At 42.0% G+C, this 19,948-nt stretch overlaps 1 protein-coding gene across 8 annotated transcripts; it reads right to left on the reverse strand.

Annotated features, from left to right (window-relative positions):
• Positions 1-412: 412 nt before the first annotated feature.
• DDX6 (DEAD-box helicase 6) lies at positions 413-19,583 on the reverse strand. Of its 8 annotated transcripts, none has more exons than XR_001292665.2 (15): positions 19,565-19,583; positions 16,460-16,923; positions 14,917-14,980; positions 14,346-14,450; positions 12,912-13,041; positions 12,365-12,511; positions 12,019-12,113; positions 11,158-11,280; positions 10,537-10,665; positions 10,069-10,185; positions 8,359-8,422; positions 7,310-7,411; positions 6,263-6,442; positions 2,514-4,694; positions 413-1,772 (listed from the first exon to the last, which is right to left on the reverse strand). XR_001292665.2 is itself a non-coding variant. In XM_067310300.1 (14 exons), the coding sequence occupies exons 2-13, from the start codon at positions 16,657-16,659 to the stop codon at positions 6,267-6,269; spliced, it is 1,452 nt and encodes a 483-aa protein (XP_067166401.1). In that variant the 5' UTR covers positions 16,660-16,923; positions 19,102-19,232; the 3' UTR covers positions 413-1,772; positions 6,263-6,266. The 8 variants fall into 8 exon arrangements, 3 of the variants coding, with proteins under 3 accessions (XP_067166401.1, XP_067166399.1, XP_067166398.1); XR_010886287.1 differs by lacking the exon at positions 19,565-19,583 and adding an exon at positions 19,108-19,231; XR_010886286.1 differs by lacking the exon at positions 19,565-19,583 and adding an exon at positions 19,105-19,231.
• Positions 19,584-19,948: the final 365 nt, after the last annotated feature.

Genomic DNA, 19,948 nt, shown 5'->3' on the forward strand with positions numbered 1-19,948 from the left:
TCCCACCAACTGCAATTCAATTTAGTTAAACACAAACCGAGCACTATGCAGATGACCTCAAAGAAGAAACCTCTCACACTGTGAAAGTTAGGGCTAATACAGCACTGTAACCAAAAGGCAGGTAAAGTTTACTAGTCCAGTTGAGACTAGACAGTGGGACATTATACTCTAGAAGAGCATATGCCATCTAGGCTAGACAGTCTGTACAAAGAAAGAACGAATGCCTCTTGCAGATGTGTCATCACTCGAGCTAGGAGAGCCTTTCATTTTCTGAAGAGTGACTCTGCCTGACACATCTCTCCAAAGCTAGTTCTGAACATTCACAGACACGTATGGAGGTTTTCTGTACCAAGGAAAGGTAAGCAAGCCTTTTGCTCAGCACAGTTAAAAGAAAGGAATACCAAAACCAATCTGGAGTTCCAGGGAGCTTTTATTGAGTTTAATTAACAAAATCAGGATTTTACCATTCATCTTTTCTGCACTCTGAACTCATGAAGCTCTTCACAAGTCAGTGTTGCAATGCACATACATCCACAGAAACACATTCTCAACAAAATTTCAGCTCCACTGGAGAGTTTGCCAATTACCGATTTAACAGAAAGCCAATTTTCCCCTCCCTCCCCTGAATGTTTTGAAGGACTAGTCAATGTTGTTCACTGGTTATCTGTAAAATACCAATCTCCTGACTAGGGACCAGTGGATTATAACATCTCACTTGAATTGCAGGGTTTTTTTTTTTTTCTTTTCTTGAAATAAAGTTCCAGTTTCTTTCAATAAAGGGAACAGTGACTATTTTCTTCTCCTGACACCCCTTTCCCATAGTTATTGGTTAAAATACAGCAAAGCTGTATCTTAATAAACCCATCCCTCCCCCCACCCCCCTTACCCTTCCCTAACTTGTCTACAGCAGAATTTAACAATGCTTCCACATGGGGACATGTTAGCAACACAGTAGTGAATTGAGCAAAACCTATGGGATGATATCCGCCAAAGCCTTATCTTTTAAGTTTGGACGCATGCTCTTTGCTCCAGAGACTTGGTTTATTATGAAGAGAAATCCTGATTCAAAAGAAAAAAAGAAAATGGACCAGAAGTTCATAGCAATCAGAACATTCCTTGCACAGACTACTTTTGCCAACCTTTACAGTGGCAGTTGTATTGCTAGAGTTCCTGGGAACAAAGTTCACTCTGCCCTCAGAAACCTACAGCTGCTTGGCCCCAACAGCATTACCCAGTCCAGCGCCAGCACGAGAACCACCATGAAGGCGGCACTGGAGGTGTGGCATGGCAGTTCTGTAACCTCTAGAACAGGAACACACACAGGATGGCCGCCTGCTCACGTTTGCATCCAGTCATTTGAAAAACCACAAGTGTGCGAAGCATTTTTAAATTCTTGGTGCAGACACCCTCCCCCATCCCACAGTAAAAATAAAGAACACAGGATCAGAATGAGATGATTTGATACCAACATGTACACAACATTCATTTGAGCTTCCGTGTTTTTACCCACTAAAATGTCACAGAGGGCAAAGGAAAGATGCTCCCATCTCATTCTGGAAATTAAAATACGTATTTGAGACCAACCCACCCCCCTCCCTTTGGTAAAAGCCCTCCAAGCAACTGTGGTGCACTCTGAGAGCACGCACCCAGAGGGCAGCCTATAGTTTATCTAGAATAAATTGATTGAAGATTTGTGTCACCCTCTTCACAGCCGTTTCACCCAGCTGTGAAGTTCCATTTCATCAGATTCATCAGGTGACACTTTCAGACTTCTGAGGGGAAAAATGCAGAGTACATCAGAATCTCAACTTCATCTTTGTCAGAAGAAATATTTGACTTTGGGCTAATCACTGAAGGCAGAGACTGGTTCCAATCAATGCAAAAATATAATGGCTGCTACGTGACCAGTAGAAACAGGAGGTCACCAGGATTCTGAGGAAGCCCAGGTTTATACACACTCCTTATACAGGTAAGGGAGGAAGAGAGGAGAAAAAAAAAAAAAAAAAGACTAGGATTATCCTAGCCATCCGGAGCATCTTTCCATTTGCAAGATCGCATCTGTTAGAGATAGCCTATTAGCACCAAAAATAGGCTGCTTCCTTCTTTACTGGAAGCTACCTAAAAATGGTGCCCCCGATAGTCTAGGTAAGTGCCAATCCTCAATTAGAGGCCAAGTTTAAAGTAATACTTTCAATTGAAAAGTTCTGTGCTTCAAGAGGGACCATCAAAGCATGGCACCAGGCTAACCTACGACAAATCCAAGCAGAGCACACACATCTGACTCAACACAGCTATCTTGTTCTTGTTATATGTGCATGCCCTGACAAGATACAAAACTTTATTTACATTTTCCATGTCTTTGTTGCACTAAAATGATCCCTCTTCTGTCTCACTGGAAAATCATAAGCTGGCTGCAGTACAAGAGCAAGATTTTACTTTTGGTCAAAGTTACCACCCACAAACTCCCACCCCCCACCCCCAAAAAGCACCCCAAAATTGTTTACATTTAGTACCTGCCAGTCAGATGTAGCTGTGTGGCTCACAGAGTGTCTGTGACCAAGCTCTTGAGTTTGTACTCTAGTGCAGCATTTGCTACAATTATGGAGTCACTGTTGACAAAACAAAAACAAAACAAAAAACAAAACAAAAAACCCCGAACAAAAAAAAAAACCTTTCCATCTTGAAAAGCTGCTGCCAGGAGGCACCTGGTCTCTATTTATGATCCTCAAGGAAAGTGGTGGGTAAGTCTGCCTGGTAGTTCCAATTTTACTTGTATATAAAAAAAAAAGTCAAAGTGGGGAGAAATTAAGAAAATTAATTCCTGCATCCAGGTAAGCAAGCATGGTGTGAGTGCAGCATCTGTATACACAATAAATGACTGAGCAAAAGGGATTGCATTCATCCAGGTGCCTCCTGACAGTGTTGTTGAACAGGCTAAAAGGGAATTTAAAAAGTTTACGGTTTTGATTTGTCTCACTCCTTTTGCCTGTAGATCAGGCCAAACATCAAGCATGTTGGGAGGGGCACAATTTAAAGCAACACTACTTGACCAGAAAGCATTTTCCAGCAATATACAACGCGGAATGACAGACAGCAATTCATGCCAAAACAGAGAAGATGGCAAGCAGCTTTCTGCAGCTTCTGACATTAACAGGGGTTCGCCCTTACCTGCTTAAGAGTCTCTACAGAGGTTGTTTTGGGCAGAAAATGCACAACACTGCAGGAGGTGAATCAATCCCATAAAGCTCCAGAACTGTCAGTTTATGCATGTAAATTGGTTTTCTATGGTTTCTTTTAAAACCAAATCCACGCCTTACGCATATACTGCTCAGCAACACTGACACCCGCTGGATTTCCCTCACGCCATGGTGGAACACAGATCTTGGCCCCCTTCAGAGCTTGTAAAGTTCCTGAAGTTTCTAAGGGGGAAATCGAAGAGCATCTCAAACAGGTTGAGCTACGGAGTTTGAGGCCTTGCAGCCCCGCAAGTAATCTCTTCCGTAAGAGCGGTACAGGACAGTGTTGCCAGCACCCGAGCAAACCCACCCTGACAAGGGACACTTGTAGAGGCCTGCTCTTCACGGAGGTCAGAGCACTTCTCATTGTTTAGTGTTGCAGAAAACTGAGCCCCTCTCATCTTTAGCTGCTCCCATAATCAGTCAAATCCCTTTAACCCCAGCAACCTTCATCAAAAAAAAAAAAAAAGTTATATATGAACCCAAACAGGAAAAAAAAAAATCATATTTACAAAGTTTGTACAATATACACATCTGATTTTCTATGGGACACACTGCACCAGAGGAAAGAGGGCCATGGCTCTGAAACAAGTCTACATATCAAGTGCTGTAACTACTAATGGAGACTTATGGAAACCAGTCTTTAGTGTTCTGCTAGAGCATAGGGCTTTTCTTATGGCTCCTGCAAAGGATGACAGGCTACTCTTTCCTTCTGGAGCTATGATGCTGCACCTAATCAGCCCAGATTTTTAGTTGGTTTTGTTTTAAATACAGGTATTTACAGTGTAGGTGAACTGCAGATGCATATCAACTCCTCCAAATTAAAAAAAAAAAAAGTTGAACAAAAAAGTAGTATTACCAATCCGTTTCACCTCCCAGCCCTGGGCTTGAGTACTTGGGGAGGAGGAGAAGGGGAAGAAAGGGGAACTTTGACCTGAAAAAAAACGGCTGTTGATTCCTTGGGCTGTGTCGGAAAGGGGAATATTCTGAATGGTCTCATAGCATAAGGCACTTTGCACGAATAAGTAACAAGCTCTTTAGCTTAAAAACAGATGAGTAACCAGGGAGAAGTTGAAATGCACTCAGTCGGTGGTTGGAGAATTTGAAATAGCAGACAAGCTTGTGTTCATCAAGATTCTTCTCTTTTTAGGGTTTCTCTTCTTCCCTTGCTGCCCCTCCCACCCAAAGAAAAAGAATTTAAAACCAGCAGTTAGTGCAACTAATGTTCAATCAGCACACAGTGCAAACAAGTGGAAAAAACAAAAAGATATTCCTCCTTTTATCTTCTTTCTTCCTTGCTGCCAAATTTAAAAAGAAAAAAGACTGAGCTCTTTAGTCTTCATAGTTCCAAAATGAAAAGACGAAGAAAAACCCACAAAGAGAAGGGTATCCCCAAAGAAACGATGTGTCACAGATCTGGATCAAAGGGCTTCACCTTCTGGCATGTGTAATCAAAGCCTAAAAACAAAACAAAACAAAAAACCCACAACACCTACAGTTAAATCCTTTTTATACATAACCCGAACTTAAGAAATGAATCACACTGACTATGTAGCAGCTTTGAAAAAGCAAACTGAAGCTGAATCATTTGTAACAGCTTGGCTTCAACAATGCTTCCTGCTCCACAAAATCATGGCACAGTGAATGCTGAGGATACACTCTTCCGACCAACAAAGGGGATGCTACTGTGCACAGCAAGTGCAGACCAGCAGCCGAGTCAACGGGTATGAAGAACTTCTCTAGCACGACAGAAAATCCAAGGCTAAGTTCATCAGCAATAAAAGCTGTTTCAAGGCAAAATTAATCTTACAGCTTAAAAAGACCCACTGCCTCTCAGAACAGCTGCAACTATCCAACTATACCTATGGGACTTGACCACTCACTCGTTGCCTCCTTAAGGAAGCAGTATACTTATAATTCTCAGACAAGGTCATAGCACGCACACACACACGCGCACACACGCACACACACACACCCCTTAGAGTAAGGCACCCAGGAACCGTTGAACTTTTCCCAAGTTTGTTTTAATTAAAAAAAAAAAAAAAAAAAAAAGAGGAGACAGTTCAGTCAGCAAAGCAGAGGCTGCAAGTCAGCTTGGCATGACTGGTTAGGGCTCTCCCTCACTGTTTTCAGAGAAAGGACATAGGTTCATTTTAATTAAATTCAGCAGCCTGCTTTTGCTGCAACTTTTTATCAGTTGAGAAAAATTTCAGCAGCCTTCTCAGGATTCTCCGATTCATGATTTCTAATGGAAGGGTACACACAAGAACTTCTTTCAGTCCAAACTGAATCATCTTTTATCTTACACAATGTAGCGTCTTAACCAAAAAAGATCAATCATCACCCTCTATAACTATCTTTCTCGACTGCAATCCAGGGCAATTTTTCTTATAAAAGGAACTGACTCAGCAATTCTTCCCCCAAAGTTATCAGAAAAGTCACACTTAACTACCCTACAGTGAAACCTCATATTCTTTTTAAGGTAAGTAGACCTCAAGTGGCAACAAGGATGAATTACACCTTTGCTACCTACCCTTTACTTGCAAGAGGCCCGAGTCAAATAATGTAAGCATCTTTTAGCTTGAACCTGTTCCTTTTAACTGATGAGGTGCTTAAGGCTTTGTTGTTGCTGCTATGTTCTCAAATCAGCAGTCTCCTCTCACATCTTTCTCATGACTGCTTGCCCCTCTGCCCCTCAGCTATTTCTCCTTTTAGCTATGCCAAACAGAGAGAACTCATGAGGCTACTAGACATCATTCTGGCCTTTCCACCCTGCCCTTCTTTAGTCTCCTTAACACATGCTCAGCATTTCAATTAAAACCACTAAAAGTTACCCCTCCCGCCCTCCCCGCTTCATCACACTCACAGAATCCCTTGCATTGATAGAGTCTATCTCAAACTCTTGTTTTCACATTCAGACCCTCTTCAGCACATCACTTTCCCCTCTTCCCCTCCAACAACATTCATGTCAGCTCTTCTTTCATCCAACATGACTTCTGCACTCAGGAAGGCATTTACATACGCACATGGTTATGGTTTCTCATCTTCTACAGGTTCACTGTGGTATTCTGCCACATACAGGCTCTTGTCAATGTTGCTTGGTATGGGTTTAATTTCAGTTCCCAACTGCTCCTCAATACTTTTCAGGTTGAATCGATCATCATAGGTGATCAAGTTGATGGCCAGGCCAAGATGACCAAAGCGACCTTGTGAAGAGAGAGAAAACAAACAAAAAAAACAAACAAAAAAAACCCCTGAGTAATAAAAGGTTCATTGAAAAAGTCTGCAGGCTCTGGTGTGATCCAGATGGTACTCTGATGATAAGAGCGAACCCAGATCCTGCTACAGGGCTCTGCGAGTTTCATATCACCTGTCGCTGAGGAGTTTCACACTGCTGTAAGAATGCAAAAACCCAAGAGGCTAAAGATGCTCCCACTGAATATACCCATTAATTACAAACTAAAAGCATTCCACTACTGCAGTATGTGTGTCCAGCCTTTACTCAACAGCAAGTGCTCCTGCCGCAGAAAAGCGTGGGTGGGGTCAGTGATTAAGTTATGTAACAGACAAGAACACAAGAGGTGTTCTCTCTCAGAAGGTGTTTTCTTCTCTTCCCACTTCTCTCCCCCCAACAAATACAAGCCTCTCTCAGTAATGTATTTTGCTGTTGTCTGGACATTAGAAACATTTTGGAGCACCCACAGAAGAAAACTATGCTGAAGATACCAGGCAGCTCAGTTCTCAGTACAGAATTTTCCCAAACCGCAAACAGGAGCACCAGCAAGTCTCTTGAGATTAAAGCAAAATACACAATTTTTTCATTAAGCTGTTCAGGCCAGTTTCAAGAGCACAGGCATTTATTCAGATTATTTGTGAGGATAATCACCCGAGGCAATACCTGAAAATATATACTGCTGTCCCTCTGAAGAAAGTATGATGCCAGAAATTTGTCAGAGAATCAAAACTGCTTCAAGTAATTCTCAGATACAGTAATAGAAAGCAAAAGCCAATTCAAGCCTAAGAAAGTCACAGTTATTAGCTAAGTTTTCCCTAAAAGATGCTTCTCCTCTCACCTGATCTGCCAATACGATGGAGATACGTCTCTGCCAGCTTTGGGAAATCAAAGTTTATCACCACATTCACAGCTTGGATATCAATACCTCGGGTAAACAGATCTGAAAGACAATCCAGGTCACGAAGAAAGTTAATTTCAACAAGATCACATGCTGGCAGGATTTAGGGTGAAAAGATTAAGAATAACAAACAGTAGATTACACTAGTTTCTAAATATAAACCTCTTTTATCATGACATTTTACATAGAATTCTGTTCTGGCCTTTCTCGCTCTTTATCCTTTTTAGGCAGGAATAATACAGGAAAAACGATGAAGACACCAGATTTTCACATCTAGGCAGGAAAAGTAAGTAACACCAAGCCCATTTTCCAGGTTAGATTATTTTTGAGCTTTTTTTTTTTTTTTTTTTTAATAAAAGCATCTCCTTATCCATGAAGTACACTGCCATTGTACAAACTCAAGATCCGAATTACATCCAACTAGCTAAACTGCTTCCCCCCCTCAACTTGTGATGATTTTTATTAAGACTACCCAGATTCGTGTAGCTATCAGCAGACACTGCCATGTTATTACTCAACCAGGCTGTGCAATGAAGAATTCAGATAATACACAGGCAATCAAAACTGTAAAAACTTTTAAAAAAGATGAGCTATACATCCAAAGAACTAGTAAAATGTACTCTGGTGATCTTAGTCACAGACTAGGAGTCCTACCTACAGTTCTGCTGTTATTTCATAAAGCTTCTGCCCAACAACTTAAAGGGCTCTCATGCGTGAAAATAAACACAGTACATTACTGATGGGGGGGGAACTATTACAATGACAGGATTTGCTAGCAAGCTGCGCCTTCACCATTTGTCACAAAAGACAAAATGTATATGCCTCAAGAATAACTTTTCTCTGCTACACATAAGCTTGACAAAATTCTCTCACCCAAACCTATTATTTTGCTTTATTTCAAATCAAGTTATCCCTTATGTAAGAGCTAATGGCTAATCCACCTTTTATTGCCACCTTCCAAAAAAAGAAAAGTGTTTAGGAACTCTTACCAGTGCAAACAAGATTGCGGCATAAGCCATTTCGGAAATCGTGGAACACACGATTGCGGTGTTCCTGGAAACAAAGAAAAAGCTCAGCTGTGACTTTCAGGTAGATATTGAAGTTACAAACACTGAACTTCGATCAAGTGCATTCCTACCCCTCGTCATTACTGAGAACAAGTGAGTCACAACAAAGCTGTTAATACATATTTCTTAGGACTTACCCATATGCCCTAAAGACCAAAGAGGCCCTTGTAAATACCACTTTTAAGCAAAGACACAAAATTGGGTTCAAAACCCTCATGCACTTCCCTCATAGTCATCTCAGAACAGAAGTATTTTAAGTAACTCTTCAGTTAAACCTACATAAAGGAAGTTAAACTAACTGAAGACTTCTACTAATAGGAATGGCATCAAGTAACAAACTGGCCTCTGTAGTAACTAACTACCCCTCCCTTATCCTTCCCAGTAAGAAACATCTCACGCCAATTTCTGCCAGCATTAAGCACAGGAACTAGCATACATGAAAGCACACGAAATCAGCTAGGACTCCGTTTTTATCACACTTAACTCCAGGGAAATACAGTTTTAGCAAAGAATGTTTCCTGTGCCAAATTTTATTTTCATTTCTGATATTCTGACTACTGTCTCCTCCAGCCCCCTGCTAAATTCTATACACGCTTTATTCATTTTATGTCCTAGAATTAAATTTGTGATTATTTCCATTATGCCTGGAAACATTTCTCTTCTAAAAACTGATTTTTGCACTAACTTTGTTTTCCACTGAGTATTTTTCACTACTGATTCAGAATTTGTGATGGAAGGAGTCAATTGTCTCTAAAGACTCTCCTCCTCTGACAAACAAGTCATTTTGGCCACACGAAGATTAGGTCATATCACTTTGAAAGAGTGAAACACACACCGAAAACAAACAAATTGCAGCCTTCAACAGCAACAAACACACCTCACATTTTGCCACAAAGAGCAACTAATGACTAACCAAAAAAAGAAACCCATTTATAAATTCTCAACACCAATGTCTCTTCTATATCTGACTGAATAATTACTGGTCTGCTTATGGCCCAGGAAACATTTGCTTTGCTTGTCAGTCCAGTGAACAGCAAGCTAGATCTCCTCTGAAGCTTTCATTTGAATTTACTCTAGCTTATAAATATGGAAAAATATTTCAAAGTACTATTGCATTACAAGTGGCATTTCAACCTTTTGCCAATGTCACTTAGTGCATTTGCTGGTAGCAAGGTAACTGAGTATGAAGCTAGAGAACATAAGAACTAATCTACAGTCAAAGGAATCCCTTGCACCAGTTAAACTTCATTTGGTATTTCACATAGTTTATACCAAAGGCACCTGTGCAAGTCGTTATGTACCAACAGGGGCTGTCACCAAAAGTTTTGATCAAAGCCACTGCCCTGACTTCTTATTTGATTCCCTCAAATACATAGTGCAAGGTTTACTGTATATCCACACCAAGCACCAAATCATCCACCATGGCTCCTCATGCTGGCAAAAGGGAAACAGCAGCAATAAAAACTGTGCCTTCTGGCAGCAGCTTGTGCTTAAGCTGGATTCAAGTAACCTGACCTGAAGAACTCCTAAATATTGACTGACGAGCTACACTAAGAAGTCTAGAAAGAGACTGACCTCGGGTATGGAGTAGAAGGGGAGGAGGGAGATAAACTACGGTAACTTCATACTCACCTGCCTCATTTTAGCATGGATATAGAAGCAGGAGTAGCCCAACTGGGAGATCTTTTTGGCTAGCAATTCAACCCGTTGAGAGGAGTTGCAGAAAATGATCGACTGGTTAATCTGGAGCTGAACATAAAAGTAGCATGTTCAGTAAATGCAGCATTTTACTAATGAACGGTCCAAGACATAAGAACTCTAAATCCTTTCCAGGAAGGAGGCAAAACAGGTATGCTGCAACTAACCTAACCATCCTACATTTTTGCACAAGAGGAGAAAAATTAGTATTATTCCATAACATGAAGTTACAGGACAAGAAGCATGTATTTTTAGCTTCAGCTTATACAGTAAGATCAGCACTTTTTGGCACAGGGTGGGGAAGGAACCACACACATAGTTAAGCAATCTTTGTTACCCTAAACCTTATTCTTTTGAAGGAAAAAAGCTTCTGTATGTTCCTTACCAAATCCTATTGCTTACCCTGGAAAACAGCGTATTGAGGCAGTGTACTTTCTGACGCTCAGTTACATAGGCATAGTACTGGGTAACTCCCTTCAAGGTCAGCTCCTCCATCAGATTAATCTCATAGGGTTTCTGCAAATGGGAATTCTGAAAGAGAGACTTTCAAGCTAAAGATAAAGCAGGCATACCCATGTGCAAACCAGCGTAAGGACTTCTCACCCTCAGTGCATTAAGTTCCTCCCTGGCAAGTATGCACTACCTATCCACTCTCAGGCTACACATACAACAGATAGGGCGGGCAAAATTTCACAAAGGATTATTTATAAATCAAAGGCAACAGAGCAGGCCAGACAGCAGTGCCTCTTGGAAGCAAAGCAGTGCAGACTGCGTGTAACGACAACATAAAAAGTAAAATGGTGCCTTTTATGTAAGAACTGTGCTTATCTAGCTTTCCTGTTACTGTTCTTTATTAAAGTGGCAAAACTGTTTTGACACTTCTGTTCTAGATTTAGGCTGGTATCAAGCAGCTAATGTCTGCATGCATAAGTAAATGAGCACTAACAGTTACGCACCATTCATTCATGCATTTCATGTGTAAGTCATCACAATCAATACGTTCATGAATACATCTGCACCTACCATGAACTTCTGTACACTCAGAGGGAAAGTGGCTGAGTAGAGCAAAATCTGTCTGTTTTTAGGTAGCGTGAGAATAATGTCCTCCATTATTTGAACAAAGTCTTGAGACAGCAACTTATCCGCCTGTAAAAGAAAGAGAAAGGAAATTAAATTAATGGTGCAAGCTTCAATCTTCTAGTCATATTACATTGGAAAAAAACAAAACACACAGTATTCTACCTGTCTTTATGAAGCAACTGCCCCAAGTCCTAGTAACATGCTCCAAAAAGTTTAATTTAGCTACTACAGATAGGATTCATTTCTTGGTTATCCCAGAGTAAGAAAAAAAATTTAACTTTCCTGGTTCTCAACACTTGGATTCAAACAGAATCAATCTGAGGAAAAATGGCATGGGAAACTACACCAAAAGCAGCTATCAGAGTTCCTATCAGATTCATCAAAGAGCTTTCACACAACTATCTTCTCAACCTCTCATTCAGAAACCTGTGCTCTACTGGATGTTCATACACCAGCTTTTATAAAATTATGTTGTAAGCACAACTCATTCTTTATAACCTGAAACCAAATGAAGTATACTCCATCACTTCAGAACAGGCTGTTAATCTATTCCACAGGAATAGCAAGGAATACATGAAAAGCAATTTTTTCTAAGTTGATTTGTTAAAAGATTCACCCAAAAGATCCAGATACATAAAAATTCTTTTGCTAAAACACCTTCTCAGAAAAATTCAGAAATGGATTAACTTTGTAGTGTCTCTAACCAAAGTTTTATTGCTGTGCATAATGAGGACGCTTGCTGAAATACATCATTACTTTAATTCAGTGTCAAAAATTCCAAAATGTTTAACATGAGCAACTTGCCTCATCCAATACTATCATCTGGACATGCTCAACTTTTGCTACTCCTTTCTTGATGAGATCGAGAATTCTCCCAGGGGTAGCTATCACCACATGCACTGTAAGTTTGGAAGAGCAAAAAGATTAGGTGACTAAAATAACGCAAAGAGTTTCTGGCAGTCACAGCCAGGTTTCATATCAACAGTTTGAAAGAATAATGACTGTATACAAACAGTGAATAAGAGATATTACAGTCTGTTCTGTGACAGGCAAACAATAACACATGAATAACTCAAAGGCAGAAATTCCACCGCCATACTTTAAAAGCCACAAATAAACAGCAACTTTAGTGTAGCAAAAGTGCTTCAACCTGTATCATCAAGCCTCATTATGTCATCTCGCAAATTGGTTCCTCCTGTTGTTGCCATCACTTTGGCACCTCCCATGTGTTTGCTGACTTGGATACAGATTTGACTGACCTGCAGGGCTAGTTCACGGGTGGGAACAATCACCATCGCTGAAAGTTAAAAGTCTCGGCGTGAGTTACTAGTAACACATTGTATCTTAAAAGCTTATCCTTAGAGCAGATACAGACTTCAGGAGGAGTGCTACATTCCTCCATATTCCCCCTCTGCCTCAGGCCCCCAGCCACCAACCACACTTATTACTCCAAATCCACTTTCCAGGGCAAGACAGTAAAGCTCACAGGACATCCTCCATTTCAGATTTTTGAAAGCAACTGTGGGACTTTTACAATTCCACCTTCCCTCCACCACTCCCCATAGCTTTCTTTGAAACTACGAGCAGATAACCTACACTTCTGAAGGAATTTCAACAACCAGTTTAAATGCAAGTGTGCTAAATAGGTACTGATACCATTACCTAGATGGAGCTAAACAAAACCCATCTCGACTGACCTTGTATATTGTCCTTCTTTAAGTCTAGCCGTTCAAGTAAGGGAATGAGGTAGGCTCCACTCTTGCCTGTTCCATTTTTCGCTCTAGCCAAGATATCCCTACCAGATAAAGCAATGGGGATGCTCTCCTCCTGAAATGCAATGACAGTCAGTGCGTGAGCAATCATAAGCCATGCTCGCTTTAAGAGCCTGGCTAAATTTAACTCCCCTCACTAACAATATCACATTAAGTCCATTTTTCCCATAAACACAATACCCTACAGCTACGTATTCTAGCCTCATGACACGAAGGAGTTAAACCTATCAGGAAAGGGTTCTCTAACACAGCAATAGTTCTGCTCCCACTATCTCATTTAACACCCTTGTGTTGCCTGGTCATAAGAGAACCAGCAATCAGGTACCACAAGGATGGTAAACCCATATTGAAGGATTAGAAAAAAGTGAAAAATTAGGAAAAAGTGGGGAGGCAAAGAGAGTCATTAACTAACTCCTCTTACGGAAAAAGATAACCTCTATATCTTGACATGAGAAATGTATCAGCCCATGCAGTTTCAAACCTACATGTTTCTGAGACACATCTATCACAAAACCAGCAGGCTTTCCTTCTGAAACTTCAGACATCCAAACACAGTCCTAAGTCTTCTGCTTTTTTATTTCTTTTACAGTAACATCTAAACAACTCAAGCCCCTCAACCTTGTCATGTGGTAAATGCAGTGGGTCAGAATCTGTGTTAAAGCTCTTACTTAAATTAACTAACAGCCACAGCTTTTTCTGTGCCTTAAGCAGATAAAATGGAACAGCTGTGTCAACAATAATCCTCCAAAGAGCAATTAAAAGAGAGTCCAAAAACTCCCAAAGTTTGCAAGTCAGCAACATTAAGAACGAGCATTAAAAGTAAAAGCCAGATGGAGGGACAGAAAGGTAAACTTGCTAACATATTAACCTCACTCCTGTATCTTCCACTGTGCCTCCTTCCAGATGCTTAAGATTAAAACAAACAAACAAACAAACAACATACTGTGATAAAGCTGTACAGATATCTTTGTAACAGTTAATGACTTGCAATCTATGGCAAGTCAAGCAAAAATTTCCAAAAAATATACAGAAAAAAACACTGTTATCACTGGGACTACTTATTTGTTTGAAGGATGCTACTGAACAGGAGATTACAGTACTAATGCCTCTACAGTGAAAAGGAAAATCAAAATAACTTCTTTAACGCACAAGTCAGTCCCATTTCTATGTCACTCAGGAGCTAACACTGTTTGGTGTAAGAATTTCTCCCTGTCCCCAAAATATCACCAAGTTCTACTGTCCAAATTGCCAGTTTTCCCAAATCGTGACACGATTATCCAATGCTTAAGTGGGAATAAAAATCTCAATAAATTAATATAAATTAAGCCGCTGCTTATAACTAGTCTGCTTTGTAACAACCTGAATAGGAGATGGTTTTTCCCAGCCCATTTCAAAAATTCCCATCAGCAACTCCCGTTTCAAACAGTAATCTTCAAACTCATTTCCTTTTGTGGAGGTCACATCCTGAATAATCAAAAAAAGCACATCGAGAAGATTAGTTCACAGAAGCCATGGCTGTAGATTGGTCCGACTCAATGAGAGATTACTTATGCAGGAAGACCACAAAGCCCATTCCATTACTATATAAGAGTTCCCACTAATCTATACAATCCCATACAACGGAGAAGTAAATATTGACTTTCTGGTAACTGTGAATATACACTCACACCTTTTGATCTGCCTTACAGGAGGCACTGAGAATCATTCCCGTGCTACAACACTCAAAACCCCCTAAATATAAATCAAATTTGAAGCTTTACAAGGGAAACATCTCTCCCATACAATTGTAAGAGAACACATTAATTCTTCATTTAAAAAACAGCAAAACATGCATTGCTTTTGAATCTCTGCTTAGGAGAAATATTTTGTCAGTGCAGTTTCTCCTTTGTCTTTTTTTCAAAATACACTCTTACAATTCAAACATCCTTACCGAAGTTTTGATTCTCAAATCCTTTGGAGGGAGTTTTAAAGTCTTCTTCCAGTCATCACCAGGTCTAGAGGGGGAAAAAAAAAAATTGCTTTAAACATTTCTTTTTTTTTTTTTTTTAATTTTCTTAGCAACAGTTTTAAGAAGTAGTATTTTCACCTCTGGAAGACTAAAAGCATCTACACATATGAGCTCATGTCTTCTCTGAGCTAAGCAGGATGCAACAGGCAGGAAACTGTAAATAGAGAAATTCAGCAGTCTGCCAAGTACAAAAAAGACTTTGTGAAAAGTCATGATTCGAGGCCCATTTTTAGGGCACTGTATCAGTCCAGTAGAACTCTGAATTAGTCACACAAAATAAACTGGCTATAATAAATCCACATAAGTATTTCACCATTTGGAAACAAACAAACAAAAAAAATACCTGAAAAACAGAAATCTCTTACCCAAGGATCATCTAGTCGTAATTTAAAAGTATGTGTGCAGATAAAAACACTTTTGGGGAAAAAATTAAGTAACACACATGCGCCACTAGGTCCATCAAATTTTGCCTTCTGCTGTCAGTGGGATTTAGACATCCACCCTCTCTCAAAAGTCACTGCAAAGTAAGGTACAGAGGACAACAAAGTCTTTTCTTCCTCATTCCCAGTTGCAAATGAGCTTTGATTAGTTTAACCCACTAGTTTGCTCAGATTAACCATTTTACAAAAAAACAGAAGCAAGTCAAGCAAACTTCACGAATCAGAATATTTCCTTATGTGCTCTATTATTATGTCAGGCATTTTCTTCACAAATAATTAACAAAATACCAGCTTTTTTTATTCTGGAGTAACTGTGGGGGGAAAAAGCCCCATATTACTATACCGCGTGAATCTTTCAAATCCGTCAGAATTTCCAACCAGTACATTCATGTTTTATTAGCATAGTTTCAAAAACAGTTTGATGGGAGGAAAGATAAAAGCGACATAGGATATCATAACAGTACTGTATTAGTTTGACTCAGATTTTGACTAATGAAAAACCATAGAGTTACATTGTGGAGAGTGCACACTACTGTTCAATTCACAGAAGTTAATGGGAAAAGGATTTCTCACCATGAGAGACATCTGCAGCAAACAAATGAAAATCATACACAACTGGACTAAAACTACATGGTATTTCCTCCTGTCTCAAGTCTCAATTCAGTTCCTCTGCACTCCCCAACTCCCTTCTCCTACTGCTTGCAACAAACAAAGAGAACAGGATGCTGCTGCTCAGTAGGGCTACCTCTGTCAAGCGACTACATGCTTTGAAAAGCAAAGTACCAAATTCAATTTTCACAACTAATAGATTACTAAGACCATTGTCAGAGAGAAGTTCACACCTGAAAAATCCATTTTTTTTTTTAAATGTATGTCACAGGACACTTCTATCACCAATATCATAAAACAACAGAACAAAAAAAACCTTTTTAAACAGAAGAGCCCAAGTACACTTTCCCATACATGAAATTTAAGTGTTTTTTTTGCGTCAGCTAATGTTATTTAGCATTTACATGCATACTTACTTAATAGTGGTGGTCATACTCTGTGCTTGCTGTTGAGTGCCGTTATTGATTGTGTTGGCATTTTTCAGCTGGTTCATCTGTTGCTGAGTTTGTGTGCCTCCACCTCCTGGGCCCCCGCTGGGTTTTACAGGGCCTCTCAACTGCCCATTCTGACTGGATAGACCCATTATAACAGGGTTCTCTGTTCTGGCCGTGCTCATGTTTTTATTTTTAAAGATGTCTTTTTAGACTTCAAAACTTTGAAAGTCAGTACAGAAACTGTAATAACAGTTTATTAGACTCTCCAAAATGAAGAGATAAATAAGTCTTGCTCAATATATGAGTCCTTTATTGCAATGCAGGCAAGCACCTGTAAGTCACTCAAAAGTAAAGTAGTAACTTGCTCTGATGCACTGTGGATCAACTTTTTTTTAAAAAAAGCCCTCTAACAAAGTTGAGTTATATCAGAATTCACTTGCTTCAATCTGAAAGAGAAGCAGATGACAACAATTAATACGTAGATTTTTGCCTGTGGAGTTTGCATCAGTTTACATTGTAAAACACAGCCTGCAATAACATGTATTATTGAAAGATCATTTCTTCTCAGGCAACAAGCAACACAAAGAACCTGCTCTTCTGTTTCCTCAGTTTAAGTACCAAAAGCACACCAAACTGTTCTCCCTTGCTATAAAGTTGAGCAGAACACCACAGGTCACCAGAGATCATTTTGTATACAACTGTACTTTCAGCAGCCTTCCTGTGACTAACCATTTGAAAAATACTACCTAGCCCCCTTGTAAAGTAGGCACGAGCTACATCAGCTGCTTTGCCTATCCTTGAAATGCACCCACCTTTAGGACGCAACAAAGCAGCCATAAAATGCTAAGCAACAACATTACATAGAAGTTTATGACAGGAAGCAAGACCACAACATCAAATGCATATTACACGTAGAATTCAAGAAACCCTTAAGATACTCTGACTGTCCTTTCAACTAGAAAGGGAAATACAAATGACGACATATCATCTTAAAAAAAAAAAAAAAAAGACAAAAAAAACCACACATAGGAGTAACTTGGAAGTTTTCCTGCCTCCACCCCCAAAAATTAGTTTAGTCAGCTTACTTTAAACCGATACCCAATTTAAAAGTTTACAAGTCATTCAGAATAGTGAAACTAATGACATCATCAAGCTGAACTGACAGCAGCTTCCTGTTTTGTTAAGTCTAAATGACTGCGCCTAAACTGTTCGTTCATCTCTAGTCTGAAGCAATGAATAAACACACGTACACTAGATATGCAGCTTCCTGCTTATGTGTTCTGCATGACGTTACATTCCAGCTGTCACTAACAATCCATATTGCACTCAAAAGATAACATTCAGAACACATAACTTAATACTAACACCATACACTTCACAAAAAAGTTGGCGAAAATGTAAGCAGATGATACAAAGCTTATATCTTACATACAGAATGCACATAATCATGACCAGAGTTGAAAAACTCTCCCTATGATGGTAATAGTGAGTCAAGACACTCCTAGTCTAGGACTTTTTCAAAGGAATGGAAAGTAGGCTTGCACATACAATTTCTCATTGCAAAGCATCTCCATCTTAGGAGAATAAACGGCAAAACCAACAAAATATTGATCACCAAGTTCAGCGTCCAAAAAAATACATATTCCCCCACTGGCTAAAACACAGATTTAAAACAATATTGGTATGTGAAATTTAAAGTGACAGAAATGCTACACTTAGTCAAGTAGACGGAAAAGGAATTCAAACTCTTCTCAAATTTCCCAGCTCTATCCCAGCATATCGATTAGAGTTTCATAGCATAATTTTAAGCTTATTAGAATTAAAACAATCTCCCAGTTAACTTCCAGGCTAGAAGCACGGTTTCAATGCCTTCTTTGAAAAGACACTCCTCAACCTTACTTTCGTACCAAAACGGACGAGTCAGAAAAAAAACCACGAAGTCACCTAAAAACCCCAGATACACCAAGAAGTTTCTCCAGTGTTTTTACTAAAGGGAGCTTTGTAGTCCCTGAGCTCGGCTCGTTCGTGCCTATCCTCTGAAAGGCAGCACAAAACGTCCCCAGGCCCGGCACACCTCCACGTCCCAAGGCGAGCAGCGCCACCATTTCACAAACCGGCGGCCCGACCGAGAAGAGGCCCCCGCACCACAAGCTTCCCCTCCCGAGCCAGCCCACGTAGGCAGGCGCGGCAGCCGCCCCCCGACCGCTCCCTCCTCCGCCGGCAGCCGCCGCGCCGCGCCGCGGTGGCGCTCCGCGGCCCGGCCGGGGCGGCACAAAGCGGCCGCGCAGCCGGCGCCGCCGCGGGAGCCCCCGCGGCGCCCATTGTTGCCGCCGCCCGGGGCCAGCCCGCAGTGCGGCGGCGTCCCGGGCCCCGCGGCGGGGCCGCGCCGCCCGCGAAGCGCAGCTGCGCCATACCGGTGCCTCCCGCCCACGAACAATGGAGCGGCCGCCGCTCGGGCGGCAGCGAGCGCCGCCGCCGCCCGGCTCGCGGGCCCCTCAGCGCCGCCAGGCCCGGCCCAGGCCCCGCCGCTCCCGCGACGCGGCGCAGGCCGCAGGGCTCGGCCGGGCGGCGGCGGCCTCCACTGCGCTCCCCGCGGCCCCGCGCCCGCCCCGGCCCGTCCTCACCGCCACCAGCCGCGCTCCCCCCTCGCCCAGGTATAAAATCCTCTCGCTCCCCCTTGGTGCCTTGTTATGGCGACTCGACGCTCCAAGATGGCGGCTTCCTCCTTCCTCCCGTGCGCCCTCCCCCTCCCGGCAGGGCAGGCCAGGCCCCGCCCCGCACGCGCGGACGCACGCAGGCACGCGTCCCGCCCCGCCGCTGCCCGCTGCGTCACCGCGGGGCGGGGCGGGGCGGGGCAGGAGCCCTGCGCCGGCGGGGGCGGGGCCCGGGGCGGGGGTGTGGCGCCCGTCCCCGCCGCTCCGCGGTCGCGGGTTCGCGGCGGCGGGCGGGCGCTCGGCCGTGCCCGCTTTGGCACCGCCGCCTTCCCTTCCCGACTCGCAGCCATGCCGCCCGCCTAGCACTCCCCGGTCATCTTCCTCGCTGCTTCCAGCTGACCGGCCCGTCATTCACAGCAGAAATTCTTATTACCTGCATTCTGTATCGCGTGTGTTACTCTGTTCTCTGAAGCGCCCAGTTCTTCCCGAAAGATGCTCTGGCCCCTTCTCTCCAACGGCGCCCACCGACTTTCACTCCTTACGCAGGTGCAAAGCAGGACTGGGCTCCAAACTTGTTCCTTCAATGCTCCATCACTAGCCTCCTCCTTTCAGCACCTCTTGCCACCACGGGTTTTCTTCTCCTTCAGTAAGCTCGACACCTACTTGACCCTCCTCAGCTAGTAACTTTCCATAGGGCTCCGTATCCACTGTTTGGCCAACATCCAGAGAGGCCAGATCCACTGCGCTACCTTTATCTATGAAACCGTCTGTCTTGTAAGAAAAAAGGAAGTAGCAGGTGAGCGTGTTACCATCTACC

This window comes from Apteryx mantelli, chromosome 23, assembly GCF_036417845.1.
Source record: "Apteryx mantelli isolate bAptMan1 chromosome 23, bAptMan1.hap1, whole genome shotgun sequence".
NCBI lineage: Eukaryota > Metazoa > Chordata > Aves > Apterygiformes > Apterygidae > Apteryx > Apteryx mantelli.

Excerpts from the sequence above, each read along its gene's own strand:
- DDX6 (XM_067310300.1), bottom strand. The coding sequence starts at position 16,659 with ATGAGCACGGCCAGAACAGAGAACCCTGTTATAATGGGTCTATCCAGT. Across the intron at positions 10,666-11,157 it reads TGAGTGTACAGAAGTTCATG|AATTCCCATTTGCAGAAACC; the intron begins GTAGGTGCAGAT and ends TCTCTCTTTCAG. Across the intron at positions 10,186-10,536 it reads TCAATACGCTGTTTTCCAGG|CTCCAGATTAACCAGTCGAT; the intron begins GTAAGCAATAGG and ends TTTTATGTTCAG.